The sequence below is a fragment of the Rattus rattus genome, chromosome 4 (assembly GCF_011064425.1).
Source record: "Rattus rattus isolate New Zealand chromosome 4, Rrattus_CSIRO_v1, whole genome shotgun sequence".
NCBI classification, from domain to species: domain Eukaryota; kingdom Metazoa; phylum Chordata; class Mammalia; order Rodentia; family Muridae; genus Rattus; species Rattus rattus.
In genome coordinates, this window is record NC_046157.1 from 137,829,945 (window position 1) to 137,855,023 (window position 25,079).

General features: G+C 42.0%; 1 protein-coding gene and 1 long non-coding RNA gene across 2 annotated transcripts; one reads left to right on the plus strand and one right to left on the minus strand.

The window, feature by feature from the left end:
- Positions 1-365: 365 nt before the first annotated feature.
- On the minus strand, positions 366-5,782 carry LOC116898201. Its single transcript, XR_004387641.1, has 3 exons — positions 5,681-5,782; positions 4,794-4,891; positions 366-776 (listed from the first exon to the last, which is right to left on the minus strand). It is a non-coding gene; the product is annotated as an uncharacterized LOC116898201 (long non-coding RNA).
- Positions 5,783-6,334: 552 nt separating this feature from the next.
- Cpo (carboxypeptidase O) lies at positions 6,335-23,063 on the plus strand. Its single transcript, XM_032899746.1, is given in 10 exon segments — positions 6,335-6,376; positions 8,472-8,590; positions 11,792-11,838; positions 11,841-11,884; positions 12,837-12,987; positions 15,963-16,168; positions 21,852-21,936; positions 22,613-22,680; positions 22,793-22,840; positions 22,843-23,063. Coding segments are annotated over 10 exon segments (870 nt in total). The 3' UTR covers positions 22,903-23,063.
- The last annotated feature ends 2,016 nt before the right edge of the window (positions 23,064-25,079 follow it).

Sequence of the window (25,079 nt, forward strand, 5' to 3'; positions counted from 1 at the left end):
TTGAAATTTGTACTTTAATTAATCTAGGATCTATAGTTAGGAGTGGAGGGGAAGATGGACAGATTTCTGTGAGTTCCAGAACCGTCAGGATTATTTAGAGAGAACCTGCCTAAAAATTTTTTAAAAATAATGGTTTTGCATTGCTTAAGAATACCAATTGAATGGTTAAATTAGTCTTTGTCTTTTAATACTATTGCAACTAACTAAAGTATTTGTTGTGTTTAATTTGAACTACTGTGGTTTTATTGGTGGTTAGGGGTTAACTACAATAGGAGAGTGTTCTCATTGTTAAGCATGAATTAACTCACTTAATTCTCAAAAGGATCCTCTGAAAAGTGCTATTACTCGTCTCACTTTATAAATAAAGAAAAGAAGGCTCAAGAAAGAAAAAACACAATGCCGGAGATGTTCAAGAACGTGGGGAAATGATGAAAGTCACTGGAATACTAGGTAATTAGCTGTCCAGCAAGTTTCCCTGTGATTCACCACCACTGCAGAAATTTGCATCACAGCATCTCCTAAAGCTGACACACCAGTGCCATCAACAAAGTATTTCCCCACGCATATTTATTAAGTAAATGGATTATCAGAATGATCTCCAATGGATATTCAAACTTCCTGTTCTTTGTTAAATAAAGCATTTTAGCTAGGAACATTTACCAAATGTTTGTGTGGCTTAATGTACTACTAACCCTATAACTTATTAGCTGCATGACTCTTTGCAAGTGACTTTCTTCTCCTGGTCTGTTTCTTGCTTGTAGAACATGGATCATATTCTGTGGGGTTAAAATGAGAACTGAGTTATAAACTGTACATGTGTTTAGTTTCTTAGGTTCTAGCATAATGCTTAGAAAGCATCAGATAGTATTAGTAAACTCTTCGCTGAAAGATACATCCTGAGTAGACAGTTAAAACAATACTTTAGCTGTTATAGAAACTGAAGTTATGATTAACCCATGGCAGAAGACACAAGTCCAGCTTACTGGTTCACATCAAACATTTAAATTATGCCAGCTCTTCACAATTCATTCTAGAAATTAGAAGAGAGAATGTTTCCTAACCCAGTCTACAGAATTTATCTAATACCCAAGTCAGACAAAGAAAGAAAATTACAGACTGATAGTCTTCACAAACTCAGAAGAACCCTAAAAATTATTGGCAAATATTATCTAGCTTTGGGTGGAAAGAACTGTATATCCTGGCTAAGGGTGGTTTATACCAGTCATATGTAACATTCCAACACATTATCCGGGTCTTACATAACATTCCATCACATCCACAGGCTGAAGAAGGGAAGTTATAGCCTCCTACCAGTAGATCTACAAAACAATTTCACAGCGTCCAACATACAGCTATGGTTAGGAAAAAGAAACGTTCTCAGTGTGGTGAATATGTTTTAAAGCTGCTACTGGTAGCATCATCCTTAGCCACATGAAACTGAATGGTTTCACAGGACGATCACTCATTTCAACAGTGTCATTTTTCAATATAGCTCTTGCAGGCCTAGCTAATGTAATAAAACAAGAAAAGGTAATAAATGGCATATAGTCTAGGACCGAATAAATAAAACTGTGTGTTTAAAGGGGAAATGAATATACAGGTAGGAAAACAGAAAGAATCTACGACTGTCCTGGAATTAAGAACCTCTCAGGGCAAACTGGCTGACATAGGAAAGTCCATTGATTTCCTGTACATAACAAAAAGCAAGTTGAATTTGAAAATTAAAAAAAAGATGCTAGTGTGCCCAAAATGAAGGATTGGTAACATGTCTCTTCAGGGAAACATATGGAGCACAAATGAAAGACACCAAAGAACTGAATGGCTGGGGAGATATTTCTGTTCACGGATGGAAGACTCAATATTGTCAGGATATTGGCCCTTCTGAATTTTATTTATAGACACAATGCAACCCCAAACAAAATCCCAGGGAGTTATTTTGTGGTTATTGACAAACTGATTCTAAAGATTTGTGGACAAATAAAAGACACTGAATAGCCAACACAACGTTGAAGGAGAGTAGAGTGAGAGGAGCGACATTACCTTATTTCAGACTTACTATAACCTTACAGTCATCAGACAGTGTGGTACTGGCAAAGAATAAACAAACAGATCAATATAAGGGAATATGGAGCCCAGAAATAGGCCCACATGCACATGCTCTATTGATTTGGACAAAGGAGAAAAATAATACAACAGATTATTATTAAAAAATTCTTTGCAGCAGATAGTACTAGAATGACTAGACACTGACAGACAAAACAGAAAGCGCAGGTATTATCTCAGAATTATATATCACTGTGGCAGGGGAGGGGCTCAATCTGTAAAGTGCTTACCATGCATGAGGACTTTAGTTCTTCAGAATCTAGCCCAAAATAGTAGTATGGTAGCAAGCCCCTGCCATCCCAGCTCTGAGAAAACAGAGATAGACAGATTCCTGCCATGCCTGCCAGCCTATCTGTCCTGAGTGGTAATCTCTAGGCCAGTGACAAACCTTTCTCACCTCAAAGGAGGTGGACAGCACTATTGAGGATAACAGACAAGGTTGACCTCTCTGACTTCCATGCACATGTGCCTTAGGGGTTTAGTGCTGTGGACAGACACCATGACCAAGGCAACTCTTATAAGGGCAACATTTAATTGGTGCGGGCTTACAGGTTCAGAGGTTCAGTCCATTACCATCAAGGTGAGAGAATGGCAGCATCCAGGCAGACATGGGAATGGAGGAGCTGAGAGTGGTACATCTTCATCCAAAGGCAGACAGGAGAAGACGGCTTCCTGGCAGTTACGAAGAAGCACTCCCAAAGCACCGCCCTCCACAGTGCTCCCCTTCACCAAGGCCACACCTACCCAACAAGTCCATACCTACTTCAACAAGGACACACCTTCTAATAGTACCACTCCCTGGGCCAAGCATTTTCAAACCACCACAACATGTATACACACACACACACACACACACACACACACACACACACACATGCATTCTCATTTCATCTACAAGAACATACAGGCATGCATGCATACATACATACATACATACATACATACATACATACATACATACATAACATACATAGTCCTTTACCCAAATATTAAATACAAGACTATAAGATTTAAGAATATGTGTTAGAAAGCTTAGATTATTCTGAGTATAACATTGACATTTTAGACACACCAGCAAAGGCTCAATCCATGAAAAAAAAGATATATCAAAATTTAGTAAGTGTATAAACTTCTAACACTTTGAAAGAAAATGTCAAGAAAACCAGTTGACAGAAACTGAGATAAAATGTTTATGAAAGGCACATCTGAAATAAGAGTATGATCCAAAATATACAAAGAACTTTGAAACTCAAACATTAATCGAAGGACTTGATGAGTGTAATGTAGGAGATGACACCAAAGAAAACACAAGGAGATGAAGAACCTAGGAAAAGATCATCCGAAAGCTGCAAATTCAAACTCCCATCTGTGCTACAGTCTGTCGCAGCAGCCCACAGCTGGAAGACCAACAGCAAAGGCCATGGGGAGGGGCAGAGCAACCAGAACTCATTGGCTGCTGGTGGATGTGCAAAACTGTCTTGATTGGTTTTGGAAAGTGGTTGGTCAATCCATTTCTTATGGAATAAAACATGATCTTATCACAGGATTCATCAACTGCACTCTTTAGTTCTCACACAAATGAACTAGGAACATGACTGCTCGAAATCATTCACATGCCTGTTTGGGCAGCTTAATTTATAACCAGCCATAGAGAAGGCAACCAAGGCATCTTTCGACATATGAATGGGTAATCTGCGGCATAGCCGGAGAAGAGAATGTTACCCAGCAATGATAAAGGAGCTGCCAAGCTGCAAAAAGACATGGAAGGAAGAACAACAATGTCAACCAACCAGACCCCCAGAGCTCCCAGAGAGTACACATGGGGGGAGTCATGGCTGCAGCTGCGTATGTAGCAGAGGATGGCATTGCATGGCATCTATAGGAGGAGAAAGAAGCCCTTGGTCTTGTGAAAGTTCATTTCCCCAGTGTAGGGGAATGCTAGGGTGTTGAGGTAAGGGTGGGTGGGCGGGAGGGGGAGCATCCTCATAGAAGCAGGGAGAGGATGGGAGAGGGGGAACATTTGAAATGTAAATACATAAACTATCCAATAATAAAACAAAAACATATTGTGGGGGTTTGAATGAGAGTGACCCCAAAGTCTCATATACATGAATGCATGTTTCCTGGTTGTTAGAACTGTTTGAGAAAAATTAAAGACCATTCCAGTCGGCTCACTTCCTGTCTCATGCTTATTGTCTAGACATGTAAGCTCTTAGTTACTGCTCCAGCACCATGCCTGCCTGCCTGATGCCATAATGCTCATGGACTCACCCTCTGAAATTGTAAGCAGGTGCCCAATTACATGCTTTTTTTTAAAACTTGCCTTGGTCACAATGCCTATCAAGGTAGAAAAAAACCCCCAAGATCCACATTAATAAGTGAAAGAAAACACTATGAAAAGGCTGTACAGTGGGACCACAGCTGTATAATACTCTGGAAAAGGTATAATTATGCAGATTGGGTGATCAAAAGTTATTATCAAAGGATTGAAAATAGAGGAATGGATTAACCAAGCTCAGAGGACAGTTAGGTCACTAAAATTGATGCTAGACTGGTTTGTATGGAAAATCAAATGTCTGTCAAATTTCATAGATTATACACCACTAGGAATGAATCCTACATGACTTTGAGTGGCGATGTCTCAATGTGTTGTCATTGGTTGCATCTGCTGCATAGGGATTGGTTCTCACCAGGCGTTTATAGTTGTGGTTACTATTAGAGTCTCTTCAGTCAGCTTGCCAGGGTTTGGGTCCAGTAACACTTTCCCAGGGATCTGGTTTCTTCATCTCTGAAATAGAGATAAAGAGAAATCTGTCTGAACATTTTAGAGAGGAGTAAATGAGATTTAAATTACGTAGAATGGTGTCTGTCTCGTAAAAAGTTTCAGCTCAATAAATCTTAGCTATTACATCTTTTACAAACTTACACACACTTTTTATCTACAATGCTTTATTGAGTTATTTTAGCCTCCCTGCTAGGCTGACATGATTGCCTTCCTTCTGTAGACAAAGAAATCACATCTCCCAGTGGCTAAATACTTTCCCAGGGTATCATGGCAGGTAAACCACAGATAAACCACAGAGTTATTATTCCTTCAAATCCTGTGTGCACTTCCTTCTATGACTTTTGAAACTTTATTTTCATTTTAAGTGTGTGTGTGTGTGTGTGTGTGTGTGTGTGTGTGTGTGTGTGTGTGTGTACTCATGGACACCAGAAGAGGTTATTACATTATCTAGCAGTGGAGTTACAAGGAATCTCTGCGTTATCTGACATCAGTGCAAGGTTCTAACCTTACAGCCATCTCTCCAGCCCCTTTGTGACTTTAAAATCAACCTTCTTCTATTTTTCAGGAAGTGCTGATGTCTTCATTATTTTATGTCTTTCTTTCCATTCCAGATCCCCAGCACAGACAAGAGTTTGTCAGTCCACAGAGGAGACTTGAGACCTATTCCTATGACAGATACCATCCCATGGGGGAGGGGAGTAAGGACACACACTATGAAGGACGGTGTTGCTGGATGTCACAGCCTGCTTTAGGATATACCAGGGATGGCGTTCTGTCAATATTCATATTCACAAACGACGTTGGCTCAAACTGTGAGGTGAAGGCATGCTAAGTTGAAGGAATTTCCAAACATCTCCTCCACCATTAACACCACCATAGAAACTACAGAACCTGGTAATATGAAATAAAAAGACAAGTTAATAGCACAAAGAAAAGGGAAGGGGCGCAGCCCCCGTGTGCCTAGTGTGAACACGGACCATAATTAACACTTCTTTGGGCTTGTCCTAGCCTTAGCAGGTTTGAGCAGTACCAGGTTGGTGATTGTGTTTGGCTGAAAATGTAGGGTTTTTTCCTTGCTGGATTTGGGGGCTCAGCAGTAGCTCTCTGAGGGAAAAGCCTTTTGCAAAGAAGCATTTGTAACGCTATGGAGAGGCTTAGTGGCTTCCAAAAGTAGGTAGTGAAAAAATAGCTCTTGTGTGTATGTCTGTGTGATACCAGATACCACACACTTTTTTTTTTTTTTTTTTTTTTTTAGGTATAAACTTCTAAAACTAGAGCGGCTGGATTCAAGGAGATACACATCTAAAAGTCATATATAAATGGACAAATTGCCTTCTAGATAGATGTTACCAATTTATACTCTCCACATTTCTGGATAGAGTATCATTTTTCCGGAATAATTTTTTTCCAGAATGCTAGGAAGAATTTATGCCTTCCTCTGTAAAAATGAACCTCAAAGAACTGTTGGCTCCATGGTTTGAAGATACTGTAAGCCCAGGGAAACCTGATGATCTGCTGTAATGGGTAGTGTTGGCAGTTGGATCCAGATCACCTGTAAGGAGTTATTTAGATTAGGTTTGCCTCTGGGAGTGCCTATGAGGGATTGTCCTGATTGGGTTTATTAAGGTGGGAGGCTCCACCTTAAAGGAAGACTCAGGTCCCTGACACATGGAACAGGAAGCTAGCAGAGCTCAACCTTTCATCACCCTCTTCTTCCTGATTCTGGACACAATGTAGCCAGATACCAAGTTCCTACCTTCAATACTTCTCTGTATTGAATGCACCTTCCAACTGTGAGCTGAACTAAGTCCTTTCTCCTTTATTTTGCTTTTGTCAGAGGATTGTTATCATCACAGCAGACAGTAATAAAGACAGCCTGTTTCCATGTAGGAGCATGCTTGGCTTGAACTCTTTTGGCCTGTGACCTTGATGAAGCCATTAGACCTCTTTAATTCTTTTTCTACTTCTTCTTCCTCTGCCTTCTCCTCCTCCTTCTTCCTCTTCCTCCTCATCTTCTCCCTTCTTCTCTTCTTCTTCCTTCTCCCCCTTCTCTTCTCCCTCCTCCTCCCCCTCCTCCTCCTCCTTCTTTTTCCTCTTCCCCCTCCTCTTCCCCCTCTTTCTTCTTCTTCCTCTTCCCCCTCCTTCTCCCCCCTCCTCCTTCTGTGAAACTGAAATAATAGTGCTCTTCTGAAAGCACCGTGGTGATGTGGTGATGAAAAAGTTGGCTGCATTATCACTGATTGGTGATAAGTGAGCTCACCTCTGCCTCTTCTGCTGCTGTTTATTGCTTTATTGATACTTAGGCTATCTGCATCCTACTCTGTCCCATCACCGATGTTTACAATGCTGTGGCATTGAAATTGTCTTTTGCTAAATATTTATTAAGGTATTAACAACTTTTCTCCATAGTCTGTGTGTCAATTCAGACGCAATTTTTAAAAATAACTTGTTTTCTCTAGTTAGCTATTATTTCCTGTAATTCTGGATTGTCCAATGTCAACTATTACATAGAAATTGAAGTGTCTTGAGGCCTGAGAGATGCTGATGGCTACCTGAATATGTCTTCATTTTTCACTGTAGTTCCTCTTGTGGAACCTGTTATTAGTCACAGTATAATATCCCTCCCAAGATTGATATATATGATTTATAATTAAATCAGCACCTATTCATGTCTATTAAGTTTAATCAAAATTATTATCATGTGCCTGACTTAGAAACTTCAGTAAGCATGTTCTGGGAAGGGCATACATGGGTGTTGTCTAACCTTAGAACATTAACAAGTGCTTTGGTGTACTAATCTACTTTTCATTATTGTAATGAAATACCCAAAGCAGGTGAACGTTGTAAAGAAAGGGAGTTTAATTAACTCACAGTTTGGGAAGCTGAAAGTCCAAATAGTATGTGTCAGCCTCTGGTGAGGACCACTTACCTCAGCTGCATCACCTTGTGGTGCATGGCAATGACATCATCAATAAAGAAGCCAAAGGGAACTACAGGGGCAGACTCAAAACCTTACCCTATTTTACTCTCAAGAATACTCGCTCCAAGAGAACCAATATTCCTTGTGATACAGAAATCCAAATGACCTAAGGACCTATCAGCACTACACATGCTTCTGCAAGGTTTTGTATACCCTACACTGTTATACTAGGGATCAAATGAATTGTTAGGGCAGAGAATGTCCAACCAGGGCTCTTGGGCTGCTAAGAAGATCCCACAAAACAAGCCTGACCTAAAACCACTGTCTTTATTGTGTGGCACACAAGGACTAATTCCGATGGCCCTGAAGGACATGCGCAGTACACAGTCTCTGAAGTGTCGCTGGTAGATTATCAAAACTGTTCATTCTCAATCGCTCATTTGTAAAGGTCAGTGGGGGTGTCCTAATGGTACCCCAGGAGGTCTTGAAAAGAAGTGGGAGGGAGGAGACAATAAATCATGGCTTTGTTTTTCTGTTTTGTTTGCCGAATGCCTTCTGCTGTCTAGAGCAGAGTTCAGTGTCTTAGTGAAGAAAACAGTTATCTCAATTGGGGGCAATCAAGCAATCCACCTAGTGACAGCCCAGTCCTTTGGGTTGTTTTAGATCTATCAGTGGATGAGCCAGGTCAGCGAGAAGTATGCAGAAGTGCTGACACAGCATTTCCTGAGAATGACCTATGAGTCCTGGCCCACGCACTACCTGAAGGAGAGTGCAGAGGCCGAGCCTCACTGTACTGGCAGAATCTGCCCCAGCAGACTGCACAGAACTCAGAGGCTCTGTCAGAGCTGTGGGAAGAATTAAAAACGCAGTGAACAAGTCTTTGCCTTTTCTACCCTAAATTAGGCTTTTGTACATGCCTTCTTCATAAAAGGTTCTGAGGCAAGATAGGACTCAAACATAGAAGGAACCGATCAGTGGATTACCTCAGTAAGGATTCATTAGAAGTCGCTTACTTTTCATCTCTTCTGTTCTTTGGTGGTGATGGTGATCATTTTTCTCTTTTTCTCCTCTCCTCTCTTCTCCTCTCCTCTCCTCTCCTCTCCTCTCCTCTCCTCTCCTCTCCTGCCTTCACTCTCCTGTTCCCCACCTCTCTGCCTCCCTTCCTTCTATTTTACTTATGCCTGGATGTATTTGTAGAGGTCAGATTATGACTTGCAGGAGTTGGTTCTCTTCTTCTACTATGTAAGCGCTGGAGATCAAACTCCAGTTGTCAGGGTTGGAAGCAACTGTCTTTTCCCACAGAAACATCTTGTTAGCTCAAATGTTTTGTTTTTAAAATGACACCCCCTGCCCCTGCCTCTGCTCCTGCCCAGTGTTTTAAAAACAGAAAACCTTTGTTTATTATTCTTTGGCTTTATCATAGAGGAAAAAAATACCTCACAGGAGGAGTAAGTTGATTTATACAAGGTCAAGGTCACATAACAAGACAATTGCATAACCAAAGAGGTAATTAGGCCCCAATCCTCCTACCCTTTGCATGTGGTTAAAAACAAAAGTGTCTGAGGTCTGTCACTCTTCCACAGGGCCAGGATTTCTAAGCTTTCAAGTCTGGACCAGGGAGTGTCTATTCTGACTGGACGTTAGAATCACCTGTGGAGTCTAGTCAACTAACCCTGCTGTGTCAGTCCTCCCCTGACACAGTGGCCTGATTGTTCTACGATAGGACAAGCTCTGATGTCAGCCTATGACATGGTCAGAGTTGAAGTCCACTGCACTAAAACAGTGGCCTTTTTTCATCTCCTCCCATCTTCTATCCCCCTTTCTGTCATACAGAAACTATAATCTGGAGCTATAATCCAGAGCTATAATCTGGGCACACTAAGCAAGCTGTCTACTACTGAGCTACATCCTCATCCCTTTTGATTATTTTCTAGGCAAGGCAGATTCTTACAAATAGCTCAGAATATATGCCTGTACCACTATACTTGACAAAACAAAGGTCTTCAAAGGGTGGTCCTTAGTCCCTCACCATCACTAGCATCTGGGATCTTGCTACAAATGCACATCCTCAGGTCTCACTGCATCTCTGATATCAGAAACTCTGGAGGCATGGAGAGTGGTCTAAATAATTCCGATGTCTACTTATCTTGCCAACAAGTTCCAGGTTACTGTGGTGTTATTTAAAACTATACAGCATGAGCCAGCCTCTTCAAAAGCTAGCATTATTATTTTGTGGCCCTCTATGACTGTGTGTAGCCACGTGGAGTCCATGAGTGAGTGAAGCCTGTGTATTTTGACACGGGCATGGCCATGTTGAGGATTCCAAGGCCTCCAATTCATGGACCAATTTGCCCAAGATCATATCTCTATGGGCCAAGCTCCAGAGATCCCTCTTGATGCGCAGCTTTCCTCGGGGTTATTTATGAAGGATTGATGAGTGTATACAAAGACTCCCAATTGCAGCTTCTTCCAGATGTTTACAGCCTGAGATTGCTCACCTACAAAGATCTCCCACAGAGCTTACTCAACCCTTCATGCTAGGCTATATCAGGCTGAGGCTCTAGGTTGCAGTGATTAGAGGCCTGATCCTGGCTTTGCTATGCAAGGGTCTTTCTTTTCCTCATTCCCTTACTGCTGCCCTAGTCAGGGTTGCAGAACCCAACCCTTCAGGCACAGGCACAGGCTTGGGGGATGTGGTAGCCAGGCTCATTTACAAGAACCAAAATCACTGCCTCAGAGTTACCTGAGAGATGGACTGATTGGTGTTGTTAAGGAGCTGGCACCAGTCAAGCTGTGGTTTGATCGACACTCAAACTCTAAGCTGAGTCAGCGGAGATGCTTCAACTTCCTTTGCCCAGGGCAAGGATAAGTAAATAATGAAAACATAACAAAGGGGTACTAAATATAATCACCCAATTAACCCACATATGATCATAAGATGGGTAATTTTAGAAGAAAATTGGGGGTAAGAGGGTGTTAGGAATTCTCCTGTAAGCCTTGGGAGGCAGGGGAAGCTATGAGAAGAAAGTCCCTTGAATATGACAACCCCAGCCATGCTTTTGCCTCAGTTCGTAAGAGTCTTATGTGTAGGGAAGGAGCCTTCAACAGCTCTCTTTCCAAGACTTTGACAAGTAGCCTGGTCTAGGCTATTAACAAACCCAAGGCAGGTATAAATGTTACAGCCTGGGTCTGTTCAGAGCCCCTTCTCCAGTAAAGAGAACACACGATTGGCAGTGTAATTCCACACACCTCTAGGGAGAGAGCAGATTGCTTCCTGGAGGAAGACTTAATGTCAGGAATAACGAATGGCCAAGGAGGGGAAAAGACAGATGCCTGCAGGTAGAGGAGTAGCCTGGGAATTCAACAAGCATTGCACAGAGGGGTGGACTTTCATCAGTCATGGTTTGGGGAGGTTTAAACGAAGGGTTGACCCACTGTGAAATACTTTTGATTCTTGAACTCATCACAGCTGATATGCTTTGCCTCTCTGGGTGAACTATGTGTATAAAGCCTGAAACCATGTTATGTATGCATTCATGCATTGTAGTTTATGGGACAGTTGACTTAAACTTGAGGTACCTTGCCTCTGTCTTTCTGCAGAGTGTTGGGATTAGAGGCATATGCCACCACACCCAGAGCTATCAGGTGATTCTATGTGCAATAAAGTTTGAGAGCCACTGTATACTTTGCTTTTATTTGCAACCATGAATTAATTTACGATACAGGGGAAAATGATGCTTTGAGTGGATGTGCTGGAGAGTCAGTTGCACCGTCCTGGGGACAGTTATCAAGGCCATGGGCAGGAGAAGAGGGTAGCAGAGGAAAGGACCACCAGTATCCTTGCCACCATCTGTGAAACACAGAGGGAAGTAAGAAAGGGCACTCTAGAGAATAAAAACCTGGTGGCTTTGCATGGTGGCTAATACTAGCGATCATTTGGTTATGGATCCTGAATTTCCCCTCTAGATCAGCTTAACTTCCAGCAATTCCAAGAAGACTATTTGGATAGACTGTGGAATTCATGCAGCAGATAGATTGCCCCTGCTTTCTGCCAGTGGTTTCCGAAAGAGGGAAGTGTCTTTACTTGCCTCCTAATGCTAAATCATGCCATTGAGTACCTGTCCACTTCTGGGCTCTTCAGAAGCATACTTCTTTCCCGTTAACTGTAACGGTATTCAATTAGCCCCACTTCAAGTGAAATGGAATTAGTGAGCCTTGCCAAAAACTGACTATCCTGACTTGATTCTACTGCATCCGAAATCATTTTTTATTGGAAGGTAAACTTACCTAAATGTAGAAGAATATGTATATTGCAGGTCAGAGATAATATTGAATCTCGTCAAATAGTATTAGGAAAAATTTTGAACATTGAGAAATATTTCACCTAGCTTCCTATCTACTGTGGGAGCGTAGAAATGACCACCCATGTATCTCTTGTGTGGGACAAGAGATTTCCCATATGAAAGATACTCTCTCCTCTTCTTCTCCCTTTAGGGAGTAAGACAACTTTAAAATAAAACATTTCGGTTAGTCTTTTTGGAAACACAAATATAAAAAGTAACCTGGGAAGAGTCATTCCTAGGCCAATAGCAGAAATGCCAACTGGGAGAAATACAGATTAGCTCCATCTCTCCTAGTGAATTATAAACTTTCAAGAGGCCAAGGGACAAGGACAGATACAGCTTAAAAATCAGTGTTTTATTGTTGTTTTGAAACAGTCTTACTACTTAGCCCAGGCTAGTCCCGAACTCATGTAGTTCAAGAACTTGAGGTCTTTTTGCCTTGTTTTGTGTCCAGAGTGCTAGAATTACAGTGAGCCACCACACTCTGGTGGATGGGTGCTTTAACAGATCTGTCAGATAACAGTGTCAGATGACACTCTTTATATCAAATTTGAGAGCTGCTATTCAAAAGTCCATGGCCCTTAAGGAGAACCTGATGGCTCTTATAGTCAAGTTGAAATTCACAGAAAATGAGAAGAGAAAGATTTCTTCCTAGAATCACTCCAGGCATTTCTCTAATTTCCAGATTCTACAGAATGATACAGACAGTGCAAGGATCGGCAGACTCTCTAAGGAACTAGACTTCCATGTGCTTCCAGTCCTAAATGCCGATGGTTAGATCTACACTTGGACAACAGCATGGACACTGTCTGTGGGACAGGGCTATTTAAGTTTGCGTACTGATTCATTCCTGTTATCAGCCGTTCTAGCTATGGAAATATTTTCTAGCCATATAAAGAAAGAAGCCCCATTTGATAGCTTTTTCATCAAAATTGATTTTAGGATGTGGAAGCCTCACACCTCCTGAGAGTTGGAGCCTAGTGTGGGTATTATCTATGGTCTTTCCTCTTCCATTTGGACTTACTTCCGCCATCTTCTTAGAGTGTATGGCTTGCATATTACCTGATTAGCATTATATTAATATGCATCTCATATACTGACCTACATCTACCTCAGAGCTCTTTGAGACACATGAAGAGAAACAAATGACATCTAAATACTAAACCAGACTGTGCCTTTCTATATAATCATTCAGAAGGTTAAATGCCCCAGGCTTCTAATGTAGTAAATAGCAGAAAGTACTTTCCATACAATATTTATAAATCCCATTGCTCCCCAAATGAGAGTCTGTTTTCTAGAGAGCACCCTTCAGTCACTCACCAGAGTTCTGCCTTTCTAGAAAGCACCCCTCTTTCCCCTCTTCCATCCCTCCTCGAAGCTCCGTCTTTGGGTCTCTTCTCTAGAAGAGCCATTGTGACCCTGTCTATGAATTGAGGCCCCTGTAAGCTTTCCTGGTGACACTTGCCTTTATCCTTACTTCTACTCAGCAGTCTTCTTTCGAAAACTGTGCAAAAAACAAACAAAAACCAAAACAACAACAACGAAAACCAAAAATCATCTCTAATACACTTGAAATGGTCTTCTCCATTTATCAAGCTGTTTTTTTTTCATCTTATACAACTTAATTCTAAACAGTACCTAATGCTGCCATGAGTAAGATCCCTTACTTAGACCCCACTTATCTGCTATGGACTGAGAGACTGAGCTAGTTTTCATCGGATGGCTTACACACCTGTTCACAGTGGTTTGCATTGCTGTTCCTAATGTTGGATGTTGCTGGCCTCTCTGCAAAACTAAAATTCATATATGCACAAATTTTACAATGATAAAGGCAAGAGTTTTTTGTTGCTGTTGTTGTTTTTGTTTTTTTTTTAAATAATTCTAGGAAGTGTTTTCTATGTTCAAGGACTACCCGTCATTATTGACACTGATTTATGAAGCCTTTGCATGTCAACACCCCATGTCTCCTCTGATTCAGGACCATCCCTTCATAGTGACACATGCTTTGGAATATGTGCTTATCAGACAAACTAATTATTATCATCACCACCACCACCACCACCACCACCGTCAACAACAACAATAGCAAAAACGGGCTGAGCAGCACTGTGGCTTACTAAACATCACCATTTTTGGAAAATCTATACAACTTCTTGGGCATTCTGATTGCTTTAATTTCCTTTAAAGAAATGGTATCACCTAGAACTCAAAGGCAGGACTCTTTTCAAATGAGACTGGCTAAGCAAGAACATAGTAGACCTAGCTAGTGTCTCAGGTAGGGTTTCTATTGCTGTGATGAGACATCATTAATGGATAATGTTTTTATGCACCATGTAAGGTTGTCTTTGTATTAGTCAAAGGTTGATTTCTGTGCTGACAGAGAGTTGAGTACAGGCCAGACTTTGGTATTGTAATTTTTATGAAGTATCACCTGTCTCAGTGTTTCATAACATTATTCTCCATCCCCTTCTGATTGGTTCAATAAAGAGATGATGGCCTATAACTAGGCAGAAAAGGAAAGGCAGAGCACCAGGACAGAGATAGGAACTCTGGGAAAGAATCAGGTCCAGGTGATTCAACAGTCAGACATGGAGGAAGTCAGATGTATGGGGACTGAATTAGAGATAATGGGACATATGGCAAAGACAAATTAGTATAAATGGGTTACTAGGTTATCTGAGTTAGTAGGAAACAAGCCTAAGCCATAAGACCTTTATCAATAAGTGGACATCTCTGTATCATACTGGAAGCTGGCAGGTCAGGACAGGCTGGCAATACAGCATCGCCGAAAAGCAAGTTGGGGAGAGAAAGGTTTATACTTTACATCAGTGTTCATCATAGAAGAAATTCTGGACAGGAGCTCAAGCTGGGCTGCTACCTGGAGGCAGGAGCTGACACAGAAGCCATGGAGGAGTACGCTTACTGGCTTGCTCCTCATGGCTTGCTCAGCCTGCTTTCTTATAGAACCCAAAACCACAAGCCAAGGGATAGTAACACCTACAATGGGTTAGGCCCTCCCCCGTCAGTCACTAATTAAAATGCCCTGCAGGCTCGCCTACAGCCTGATCTTATGGAGGCATTTCCTTAATGGAGGTCCCCTCCTCTCAGATGACTTTAGCTTGTGTCAAGTTGACATAAAAGTGGACAGTGCAAGTAGTCAGAATATGTTTTAAGCCATCACTTGGTTTTAAAATATATAGCTCACCATCAAGAAGATTAAAACCAGGATGCTGTCTTTGGATTTGTTTTTTACAGCAGGAGGCAGACAGCAAGCAGAGTAAACATTTTCTTCTCCTTCAGTCATTTCTGCGTTTCCAAATCTTGATATGCTCGAAGCATTGGAAGCAAATGAAGAATTAGCAGTAAGAACACTGATACTCACCATACGGCAAAGGTTGAGCCGCAGTCTATAGCTTGGTGATCTTAAAAAAATAAATGCTTCATCTTTCTGTTTCTTTTTTTTTTTTACTTTCCTTTATTTTGAACATTAGCCACATAATCCCACCTTATCCAAAGTCCATTATGCATGTTAAATGTCATGTCACATAGGAGGGGCACTGACCTAGCACATAGGGGACCTAGCACATAGGGGACCTAGCACATAGGGGACAGACTATCTGGGTCCTTTCAAAATAGCTCTGGTGGGACTCGGGCTTGTCCTTGGTTGGCCATGCAGTTGACTAACTTAGAGGAGTGACTTGACAGCCAAGGCCAGGTCTGACTACCGTGAGTACCAAGGCTTGCTACTCACCCTGGCTCATTTGTAAACTGAGATCATGAAATTTTTTCCAAGGCCTCCTGTATTTCCCAGATATTGGGACACCCATAAACTGCCAAGAGGTAACATTCTGTGGGATAGAACCAGTGTTGGAACCAGAACTCACTCCTTCTCAAGCCTTACAGAAAGCAAGGGGGGAAAAAGACATCCTGTGCTTCCTGATCACGGGCTCTAATGGGCAACTTATTCTCACACCATATGGCCACACCAAAAATAAACCACATAACTACGAAGAACTAGTGACTCCACAGTGCCAAGGCCTCTGGACACACCTCCACACGGCCACTGCCTGCCGTGGTTAATTGTCATTTCCAAGAGATTCTGGCTCTGTTTTCCATCTCCCTCCCACCTCCCAATCTTTATTTTCTTTTTCTTGCTTTTTGTTCCTTGCCAGATGCCTGCCAGGAAGACTCTAGGTTAAATGCTGCTTTACCTACGTTAATTAACTACCTGTTTCATGAAGTGTCAAGTTGGGAGACATCTTACGTGTTCGGCTATAATATAAATGAGACGATTATGTTAATAATCTGCAGGAATGCGCTCTCCTTTCTGCACGTCCCCTCGAAGCTCCATTCAGCTATTACAGCTTTTGAACCATGCTTAAGAACTTGCCAGATGTTAGCGGAACGTGGCACATCTAAAATAACATGGCTAAACAATATCTGCTCTTCGTTCTGCTAAACACAATGCTCTGTTTTCTTCTAGACTCTTGCAGCCTTTGCCCAGGAGTATTTGGAAGAGGAAGTGCCAGGGAAATACAAGCCAGGGCAGGGAGCTTGTGTTGTGTTTTTTTCCAGGTCCTTCTCTGGAGCTGTGCTTGCCCAAAGCTCTGGTGGGCAGACTTGCTGGAAAGAGCTGGGCTCTTTGCCCTTCTGTGAATCCTCAGACAATAGTCCCAAATCACACAGAAGGCAAAGGCAGAATTGTTGTAATGTTTACTATCATTATTTTTTAACTGAGGCTTTTTAATTGTGGCAAAATACACTTAGCATAAACAAAGAATAGCAACCATTTTTAGGTGTATAGTTCAGAATATTCAGTGTTGTGACCCAACCCCCAGAACTGACTCACTGAGCATACGTGGTACCCATCACATGACATCTCACCATTTTCCTCTCTGCTCAGCTGTGGCAAACCCCAGTTTTCTTGCTGTACCTAAGGGGTGTCTAGATACCTCACATCGATGGATTACAGCTGGCTTACTCAGTGAAGCATAATATCCTGAGTGCAGCTCTTGGAGGGTGTGTTACAGTTTCTTCTCTTGCCTTTTGGTTGTGAGTCTTAGCCTTTAATGGCCAAACTGTTGCCCCAGATCAGGATTTCTTTCCTTTTAAAGAGCAATTAATATTCCAGTGTATGTATAAATCATGTTTTGTTTCTTTGCCATCATTGGACATTTGGGTTTATTTTACCTTTCATGAATTGTTAATAATGCAGCTAAGAATATGGCCATGTAGACCTCACTCCAAAACTCCATTTCACTTCCTTTGGACATATCTAGATGTTTGGTCTCTGGCCTATGTGGTAATTCCACTTTTAATAGTTTTTTATTTGATCTACTGCTCTCCGTTTTGGTTATACAATTTAAAACATCTATCTATAGTTCACAAGCTTACACTTTTTCATAGTCTTGCCAATGCTTATTTAAAATAAAAATAAATTGATTTTTTAAAAGAAGTTCCTCCTGGTGTGCAGATGACAGGGTAGATGAGAGCAAGTCTTACCCTGTCGTTGATATCCCAGAGACCAGGCGATCTCTCTTGGTTACTTTATGCCTCCTGTCCTTTTCCCAAGGGAGCATCACCCATCGTGTACAGGCAGAAGGGAGTGATAACCCACTAAAGGCCTTTGCTGAAGGGAGCCTTCCCCAGAAATGAAATATCCCCCAACACCCAAATATCTTTCTTAAGGCCTCTTTTTCCTTCCACAGTTACAAGATTTGTACTCTACGATCATTTTTGAAATATGTACGAGTAACTAAAATTTGCTTAGATTATTACAATTTACAAAGGGATTTTAAAGTCATTATCTCGCTTGACTCTTGGGATGACATATTAAACTCCTTTTGGGAATATATAAGGAAAGCTTGAGCAAGCTACATGTCCCGGATCGCTGCAGGGAGAAGGTGGTGGAGACCAATCACTCTGGGTTGGTCCTCTGCATGCCCCGAGCACTTGTATTCATCATCCTCACAAAACCCCTCTGCTTAGAAAGGGTTTTTCACTTTTTGAAACCATTAATCAATTTGCATCTCCAGCCAACCATGGGCTAATTTACCCAGACTTAAAATCCCTGGCACTTTTTCCTTTGATAGAGAAATTTGCAGAAATACATGTATTAGTTATGAAGCTCAGACCTAGACCCATTCCCCAGTTTCTGTGATTGTGACTATAGATTTCTTTTCTCTTTGAGATAACTGTTTCAGAGTCAGATGGATGGCCAGAGACATTGTAGATCTTCAGCGGAAAGGTGTCTTTAACCAACAGAAAGGTCTTCATAGAAGGTTATCATTTTCAATACACTACCTCAGTATGTTTTCATGGGAAGTCAGTCCTTTTGGTTCAGGAATAGAGATGTTATATGATCTCTATTCAAATGTCATAGTGATTTCATTTCTTGTTTGAGCCACAGGGAAAGACTTGGAACAGGAACTACTGGAGAGTAATCCTAGAATGAAAATATTGATAAACCATTGGTTCCATATGTAGCATTCGTAGGAACAGTCAACTTTTCTGTGTCTCTTGCAGGCTTGCATGCTAGAGAGTAAGCATAGCTATTCATCTTCAGACTTTGATAGGAAGTATGAAAAATTTGCACTATGTGTCAACCTTATTGAATCTTGGCAGTATTTTCAGGTTCCTAGGGAAAAACTATAGCACTGTACACAATAGTGTGTGTGTGTGTGTGTGTGTGTGTGTGTGTGTGTGTGTGTGTGTTGTATAATTTTTCTAAAATTCATTTAACACCTATCAGAACTATCATAATTTTAATGTTTTCTATGCTAGAGCTATTATTTACATTTGAACTCTGAATATCAGCCTCTGTACTCTGTCTCCAGCAGTTTATTCTTCACATGTCAGAGCCTTTAACCAAAGCATCTGTACATCTGCTTGTAAATATGTCCTTACAGCCCAGCATGAGAGCTGCTGAGCAGGCTAGAGCGCTTTAGCAATATATCATGTTCCACTGGAAAGGAGGTTTTATCATTTTTACTAGGAAACACCTTTAAGTAGAAAAGATGGTCACAGATAAGAGCTCTATATGGTCACGCAGTATAGTTCAGGAGAAAAGTCTACTCAGGAATTCTGCCCTGAGATAAAGTAAATCTAAGAAGAGTTTGGCCTGATGTGGATCTCTGTGAGTTTAAGGTCAGCTTGGTTTACAAAGCAAGTCCAAAGCCAACTAGAGTTATACAGTGAGACCCTACCTCAAAAGTTAAAACAAAACAAAAAACAAAAAAACAAAGAAACCCAAACCCCAAAACAAAAACAAAACAGAAATTAAACAAAACAGCGAAAAGAAATCTATGGAATCTCCATGTCATCTTCTCAGAAAGGAGCAAGCCTATCTGTAGGCTGAGATCATGATTCTCTCTTTTCTTCTTCATAATAATAATGAATAGTTAAAAGATTCTTTTGTCAACAAAGTAGGGAAAATGAGTTTGCTCTCTCACCTCTAAGATGTGAAGAAAATGAACTACAGAGAATAATACAGGCTGGCCATGGAGTAGTTGTTTTGGGTGAGCTTCAGAAATAAAAAACAAAACAAAACAAATAACCCCCCATACATACACATGCACAATCAAGGAATAATTTGGATTAAAAAATATGGCCTGGGGCTGATTCATGTGACACAAATAGAGATGAGGATTCTCTCAGACCAGCTGGCATGGAGTTTCATTCAGAGAAGCAGAGGGGTACGTGTGAGTTAAGATGATTAGGAACAATTCATTTCCTTGCCAGAGGACTTTCACACATGAGTGTAGTTGGTGAATCACTGTCCACTGGCCCCAGAACTGCTCTGTTTCACTGATGGCACCCAGCAGCTCCCTGTGTCCTTTCTCTGGCCCACTCTCATTTTCTTACTAGAATTTCTCTCCTCCCCGACACTCCCTTCCTCTTACAACGTCCTCTTCCCAGAGTGAATGATGTGACCACTTTATTCTTAACATTTCCTTATCTTTTTCTACCCTATTTCTCTGTTCTAGACCAGATAACCCCAGGAACTAAGACAAACTCAGAATTGCTTTAGATGAAAAGAGAAAGAATAGGTAGTGGGCAGAGATAGAACTTCCAGCAGAGAGGGGAGAGAAGTGAGAAGTGTGTGTGTGTGTGTGTGTGTGTGTGTGTGTGTGTGTGTGTATGAGTATGTGTGAGTTTGTGTTTGTGTGAATGTGTGTATGAGTGTGAGTATGTGTGTATCTATGTATGAATGAGTGTGTGTGCATGTGTGTGTATATGAGTGTGTGGGTATGTGTATAAGTGTGTGAGTCTCTGTGTGTGTGTGTGTGTGTGTGTGTGTGTGTGACAAACAGAATATCCCAATTACCTAAAAGATGCTGCTACCCTTCACTACTATGACTACTTAATTCTTCCTTTGGAATTTCTCTGGTCTCCTCCTAGTCCTACCGAAGCACCACTCCATCACATTTTAGCATTCACCCATGAATTACATAAAAGGAAAGAAGAAAGAGTGTCTAGAACTGGGCCATTACTATCAGTGAGAGTTGGGGGAACTGAAACACCTCTAAGTGCAGCCTGGTTGTCTGGGACCAACACCACTGAACGTCACAGTGCGGGCAGGAGTGACAAGGGGGTTTCGGTGGTGTCTGTGTAGAATCTAAGCATTTAGAGGATTGGCTATCATGTTGGGATGTCTGGAATCAGAAATACTTAGAAGGTCTGTCAACAGTCATATGTGAAAGTTTTATCAGGAGGTCAGGAAGAGAACGTAGCAGAAGTCTGATAAGTGATAAGCTTTAGTAGTGACTGATCTTGGGAAAGAATCTGTAGAAAGGAAGGCTGACACTTAACAGATTGTCTAGTTCTGAGGAATTTCTTGAAGAAACGGGAGACACGGAAGTAGAGAGATGTATCAAAGATCTGTAAGAAAAAGCGAGTGGGTGAAGCCACAAGAGACTATGAACTAAGAGATGAGAAAGAGACAACATGGGAAGAAAGAGAAGCCAGCGGGGAGATCAGAAAAAGATGCACAGAGAAGCTGATGTTTGAGAAAGTGGTCCCTCAAAGTTGGGTAAATTCTGATAGGTAGGGATTCGAGGTAGATGTAACATTCTAGAAAAGGAGAAGCTAAGGGACATTAAGGGAGTTTGACTACAATTGGGGTAAGTGTATAGGGGGCATTTTTGGAATGATAGATTAGGAACATATTGTAGAAGATCTCAAAATCTGGCTAGGCAGTCTGTGTTTAATTCAGTGGGCAGAGAGCAGTTACTGAACGCTTTTCAGCAGTATCAAGAACATAGATGTGTGCATCTGGAAGCCACGTGGGATCAACTGGGATAAAGATTGATGGGAGGAAAAGAAATGTATTAGAAGATGCAACAGGCTAATTTTGGGGTAATGATTCTGAGATGGAGTAACAGCAATGGAAAGCCACATTGGTGACTTTGAGGTGGTGGGGGAGAAGCTAAAGAAATCCACAGAACTTTACACATGTGCTGTAGTAATATGCAGGACCAGAAACAGGGGAGCTGGAACAGTCTTGCTGGTGGAAGACAGAATGAAAAGAAGTGTGGGCGTGGTTAGTGTGGGCTACCAACAGCCTACCTGGATATCAATGCCCAACGGGTGGTTAGAGAGATAGTCTAAAACCTCAGGGATAGATCTGTACAAAATATAAAACTCTTGGATTGTCGGATTTATTTTTAACACCAGCTCTCTCGGCATTTCCCACCTACAGATTCAAGTTGGACAGAAGGCGGCAAGAGCCCTGAAAGCAAAGCATGGAACCAATTATAGAGTTGGATCGGGTGCGGATATTTTATGTAAGAATACTTTTTCTTCTCCTTCTTCTTCTTTAATGGTATCCAAGGCACAGAAGAAATCAATGAAGTTTAGAAGGTGAGCTGGGCCAATGAGTAGGAGTTCCTAGGACCCACAGAGAGCTGTATGAATCAAAATGACCAAGGATAAAAGGAAGTCTGTGTGATTCAGTATTGTACTCTCTGGGGATACGGCGTGAGTGCAAAGGAAAAACAATGAGATGCTGGCTCAAACCAGAATTTTCCCTGGCTTGAGTTTAAAAGAGCTGGCAAGTCAGAAGGCACAGGAGTTAACAGGAAGGGGATTGTCCTTTGAGCCTTGGTCAGTTGGTGGCAGTCCCAGAGGACCCACCTGCCAGGAAAGCAGATCAGAGTAAGCCTGGGGAAACAGTCAAAGAGAGATTTCAGCTGACAGTGCATGCTCCTTCTCCAAATCTAAAGTATACCCTAGCACCCGTCTCCTAATCCCCAAACTACTCCCGTACCCACAACCCCACCCTTAGCTCCTGGGGCCCACCTAGCTAATATTTGTGTCATAATTGTCCTGTGATTCATTTGCCTGTTTGTTTTTTTTAATTCCTTTGTGAGAATTGGTCCATTCCATTCTGCCTTGCAATTTGATGTCGCCTCATTTTTTGATCAACTGAGAAACCTTAACCAAGTCTCTGCTATGTTCCAGGCACAAGGAAGAGCAAAGACCCAATAAAAGGCGGTTTCCATAGGAGCTGTTTACCAAGGACGGAGTGGTCCTAATCAGGGACAGCTCCTGCATTTTACAGGGAAGCCTTTATTTGATGGCAATGAAACCCCACCTTTCAAAGTCTGATTTCTACACTTATCTTCCCGTTTTCATTTATAGATGCTGTCAGGATCCTCAAAAGACTGGGACGGAGGCATTGGGATCCCCTTCTCTTCTCATACACATTTGAGCTGGTGGACGATGGTACCCATGGGTTTGCTCTGATCTAGCGCATATATGAGGAGACCAGGGAAAACATTTTCTTACCCCTTTGATGATGTGTATGAGAATTACTGGCCCAAAGAGGGCAATCACTATCTCGGCAGCAGCTATGCTTTACTTCTTCACATGTCTCCTTTAAGTATGTCTTACTCTGGCCTGCTTAGCCCCAGTAATGGGGATGTGGTTGGGGTGAAGGTGTGTGTTGCACAGCAACCAAACCCTGGAACTAAAAATGCTCTATATTCTAATAAAGAGTCGTGCTAGCATTTTAAACATTTGTTTTGCTGGTAATTAATTTTTATTGCTCTATAAGACCGTTGTATTACTTAGCTATTAACAACTAGAAAGCTATAAACTAAACCCTTCTAAAACTCAGTGGAGCGTGCACCTGGACACCAGTGAGAAAATTCTGCTGATCTCGGTGCTGCCTGCTGATGCAGCTGAGCTAAGTGGTCGGCAGCTGGTTGACCAGGCTCGGCTGGACTGGGCTGAGGGGCGATATCCATGCTGTCTGGACCTTTCCTCCCCAGCAGGTTTGGTCTAACATATAGGAGGGCATCAAGTCTCAACCTACAAGCACTATTCAGATCTCTGCCTGTATCATATTTATTAATATCTGATTTGTGCTGCCTAGTTTTTATGTGAACTTGACACAAAGTAGGGTCATCCGGAAAGATGAAATCTTAATCAAGAAAATGTCTCTGTATGATTTATAGGCAAATCTGTAAGGCATTTTCTTGATGAATGATTAAGGTGGGAAGGCCCAGCACATTGTGAGTGGTGCTGCCCTGGGCCATGTGGTCTTGGGGTGTATAAGAAAACAAACTGAGCAAGCCAGTAAACTGTGCCCCTACATGGCCTCTCTGCTCCAGTTCTTGCCCCCAAATTCCTGCCCCGAGTTTCTCTCTTCCTTCAGTGATGAACTATGATACAGAAATATGAGAGAAATAAACCCTTTCCTCCTCAAGTGGCTTAGGGTCATGTGTTTTACAGCAAAGAAACCTAGCCACAACACCACTGGCTAAAGGAAGCCCCTTGTCTGAGTCAAGAGTCAAAGGGTGGGGCAAAGTACATCGTGAGACATGCATAAAGACTGGGGTCCTCACCTAAATCACTTTACTTGGTGTTGACTGTCACGGTCTTGAACTTCACCGTTTAGCTTTGGAGATGAGACAGCTCAGCAGGAACATGCTCAACTTTGAGTATTATTACTCTATGGGTGTAGAGAATCCCACTGTGCTTGGAACCTAATTAGAACCTAGGTGATGAGGTTCTGTGTTCTACTTATTATTTTGAATGTATGATTGTTACTGTTTAAATCTCAGCTCAGCCCAGATAAAGCGCACCAAGCCAACATGGGTCCATGTGAAGGTTTAATAAGAGAAGAGAAGAGGAGAGGAAAGGCTGGCCATGAGCATGTGGAGGGAAGGGTGGGGAGATGGGGAGAGAAGGGACAGGGACAGAGGGGAAGAGAGCAGGGAAGTGAAGAAGAAAGAGCAAGAGAGAGAGGAGGGGGCAAGCAGCCCCTTTTATAGTGTCAGGCACAGCTGGCTGTTGCCAGGCAACTGTGGGGCAGAGCATACCTGTGTGTTCCCATGTAGCTGTGTGTGTTCTCTTTGAGCTTAGACAGAACACCAACATTCCCCCATTTTGGTTTACCAAAATGTGAATGCTTCACTCCTTTAAAAGGGGAACAAGAATACCCTTGGCAGGGAATAGGGAGGCAAAGTTTAGAACAGAGGCAGAAGGAACACTCATTCAGAGCCTGCCCCACATGTGGCCCATACATATACAGCCACCAAACTAGATAAGATGGATGAAGCAAAGAAGTGCAGGCTGACAGGAACCGGATATAGATCTCTCCTGAGAGACACAGCCAGAATACAGCAAATACAGAAGCGAATGCCAGCAGCAAACCACTGAACTGAGAATGGGACCAGGAAGGAATCAGAGAAAGGACTGAAAGAGCTTGAAGGGGCTTGAGACCCCATATGAACAACAATGCCAACCAACCAGAGCTTCCAGGGACTAAGCCACTATCCAAAGACTATACATGGACTGACCCTGGACTCTGACCTCATAGGTAGCAATGAATATCCTAGTAAGAGCACCAGTGGAAGGGGAAGCCCTTGGTCCTGCCAAGACTGAACCCCCAGTGAACATGATTGTTGGGGGGAGGGCGGTA